The sequence below is a fragment of the Hylobates moloch genome, unplaced genomic scaffold (genome assembly GCF_009828535.3).
Source record: "Hylobates moloch isolate HMO894 unplaced genomic scaffold, HMol_V3 SCAFFOLD_16, whole genome shotgun sequence".
Classification (NCBI taxonomy): domain Eukaryota; kingdom Metazoa; phylum Chordata; class Mammalia; order Primates; family Hylobatidae; genus Hylobates; species Hylobates moloch.
In genome coordinates, this window is record NW_026652291.1 from 58,261,198 (window position 1) to 58,263,682 (window position 2,485).

Sequence of the window (2,485 nt, forward strand, 5' to 3'; positions counted from 1 at the left end):
TCTTTCTTTCTTTTTTTTTCCTTTTTCTTTTTTTTTTTTTTTGTTTTTTGAGACAGAGTCTTGCTCTGTCACCCAGGCTGGAGTGCAGTGGCGCAATCTCGGCTCACTGCAAGCTCCGCCTCCCGGGTTCACGCCATTCTCCTGCCTCAGCCTCTCCGAGTAGCTGGGACTACAGGCGCCCGCCACCACACCCGGCTAATTTTTTGTATTTTTAGTAGAGACGGGGTTTCACCGTGGTCTCGATCTCCTGACCTCGTGATCCGCCTGCCTCGGCCTCCCAAAGTGCTGGGATTACAAGCGTGAGCCACCGCGCCAGGCCTTTTTTTCCTTTTTCTTTCTCCTTCCTTCCTTTCTGGCTTTCTTCTTTCCTTTCTTTCTCCTTCCTTCCTTCTTCTCTTTTTCTTTCTCTTTCTCCTTCCTTCTTCTCTTTTTCTTTCTTTCTCTTTCATTTTCTTTTCTTTTTTTTTTTTTTTGCAGGGTCTCAATCTGTTGTCCAGGCTGGAGTGAAGTGGTGCAATCACAGCTCACTGCAGCTTTGTCCTCCCAGGCTTAATTGATCCTTCCACTTTAGCCTCATGAGTACCTGGTACTACAGGCGTGTTCCATCATATCCAGCTAATTTTGTACAGGGTCTCACCATGTTGCCCAGGCTGGTCTTGAACTCCTGGGCTCAAGCAATCTGCTCACCTCGGCTTCCCTAAGTGCTGGGATTACAAGTGTGAGCCACTGCATCTGGCCAAGACATTTTCAAATAAAGGAAAATTAAGAACTTTTGCCAGCCAATCTATCCTTTAAAATGGCCAAAGGAAGTTTTTGAAACAGATGGAAAATGATAAAAGAAGGAATCTTTAAGTAGCAGTAATGAGAAAAGAACAATGGAAAGGGTATAAACATGGTTAACAACAACAAAAAAATTCTCTTCTTGATTTTTAAAAAGATTACGTTTGACAGTAGTGTTACAGGTAGTCAGGCATGAGTGGCGCAGGAGAGGGCTCTCCCTGCACCCGTTAGAAATGTCTGGTGATGGTTCGGCATTTATCACATTGCCTCTCTAAAAATGACAACGTGGCAGGGCCAGGGAGAGGCCATTTCCTGATGGTCCACACCTGTTAATTGAATGTAGGTTCCAGGGAGAAGCAACTTCCTGGGCATGGATGTTAAGAGACAAAAATGGTGAAGTATGATTTTCTGGGGACGCTCCACCAGAAAAAGGAAGAAAGCCTCAGATTGGACATGCATATAACTCCCTAAACACACTGAACAGGCTCGATTCCAAAGGGTAAGGAAAGTACTGGGCATGCGGAAAGCCCACCCTATGGGAAGAATCATGGGAAAGAGGCAAACTTAAAAAAGTCCTAGGATCATGGTTAAACAGGGCATTTGACCTTCTCTATTAAACTTCATGTGCCTGCTTTTTTTTTTTTTTTCCAAGCGCACCTTCCTTTCTTTCCTATTCTAAGGCCTTTTTAAATAACCTTCCATTCCTGCTCTGGAACTTGCCATGGACTCATACAGATAGGCTGCTGCTACGTTGGGGTAACTCAGATCTCTGCCACTGCTAAGAGTAGAAGCAAAAATCATAAAATTATTTAATGAGATTCTCTAATAGGTAGAGAAAATATTTAATCCAATTGTATTATGAATGGGGAGGGTAAGGTATGTAAATAAGGTAAATTTTCTACATTTCACTTGACATGGTAAAACAATAGTAGTATACTGTAATCCATTTTGTATGTATAAGATAACACCTAGAGCAACCACTCAAAACAACTATAAAAAGAGATACCTTCAAAAACACTGTAAAATACGCTTTTTTTCTCTCGCGCGCGCGGTGTGGTGGCAGCAGGCGCAGCCCAACCTCGAAATGCAGAACGACGCCGGCGAGTTCGTGGACCTGTACGTGCCGCGGAAATTCTCCGCTAGCAATCGCATCATCGGTGCCAAGGACCACGCATCCATCCAGATGAACGTGGCCGAGGTTGACAAGGTCACAGGCAGGTTTAATGGCCAGTTTAAAACTTATGCTATCTGCGGGGCCATTCGTAGGATGGGTGAGTCAGATGATTCCATTCTCCGATTGGCCAAGGCCGACGGCATCGTCTCAAAGAACTTTTGACTGGAGAGAATCACGGATGTGGAATATTTGTCATAAATAAATAATGAAAACCTAAAAAACAAACAAACAAAAAAAAAAAACACTGTAAAATACTACCCACAATGTGAAAATGCAATCCACAAAATGGGAAAAAATATTTGCAAGTCATATATCTCATAAGAAATTGCTATCCAGACTATATAAATAACTGCTACAATTCAACAACATTAAAACAACCTGATTTTGAAATGGGCAAAGAACTTGAATTAACAAACATTACACCAAAGAAGATATACACATGGTCAATAAGCACATGAAAAGATGCTCAACATCATTAATAATTAGGTGAATGCAAATCAAAGCTACATTGAGATACCATTTCACACTCAT

The 2,485-nt window shown here is 42.1% G+C and overlaps 1 protein-coding gene across 1 annotated transcript; it reads left to right on the forward strand.

Annotated features, from left to right (window-relative positions):
* Window positions 1-1,820: 1,820 nt before the first annotated feature.
* LOC116485132 (small ribosomal subunit protein eS21-like) lies at window positions 1,821-2,176 on the forward strand. The gene has a single exon (XM_032753743.2). The coding sequence runs from the start codon at window positions 1,865-1,867 to the stop codon at window positions 2,114-2,116; it is 252 nt and encodes an 83-aa protein (XP_032609634.1). The 5' UTR covers window positions 1,821-1,864; the 3' UTR covers window positions 2,117-2,176.
* The last annotated feature ends 309 nt before the right edge of the window (window positions 2,177-2,485 follow it).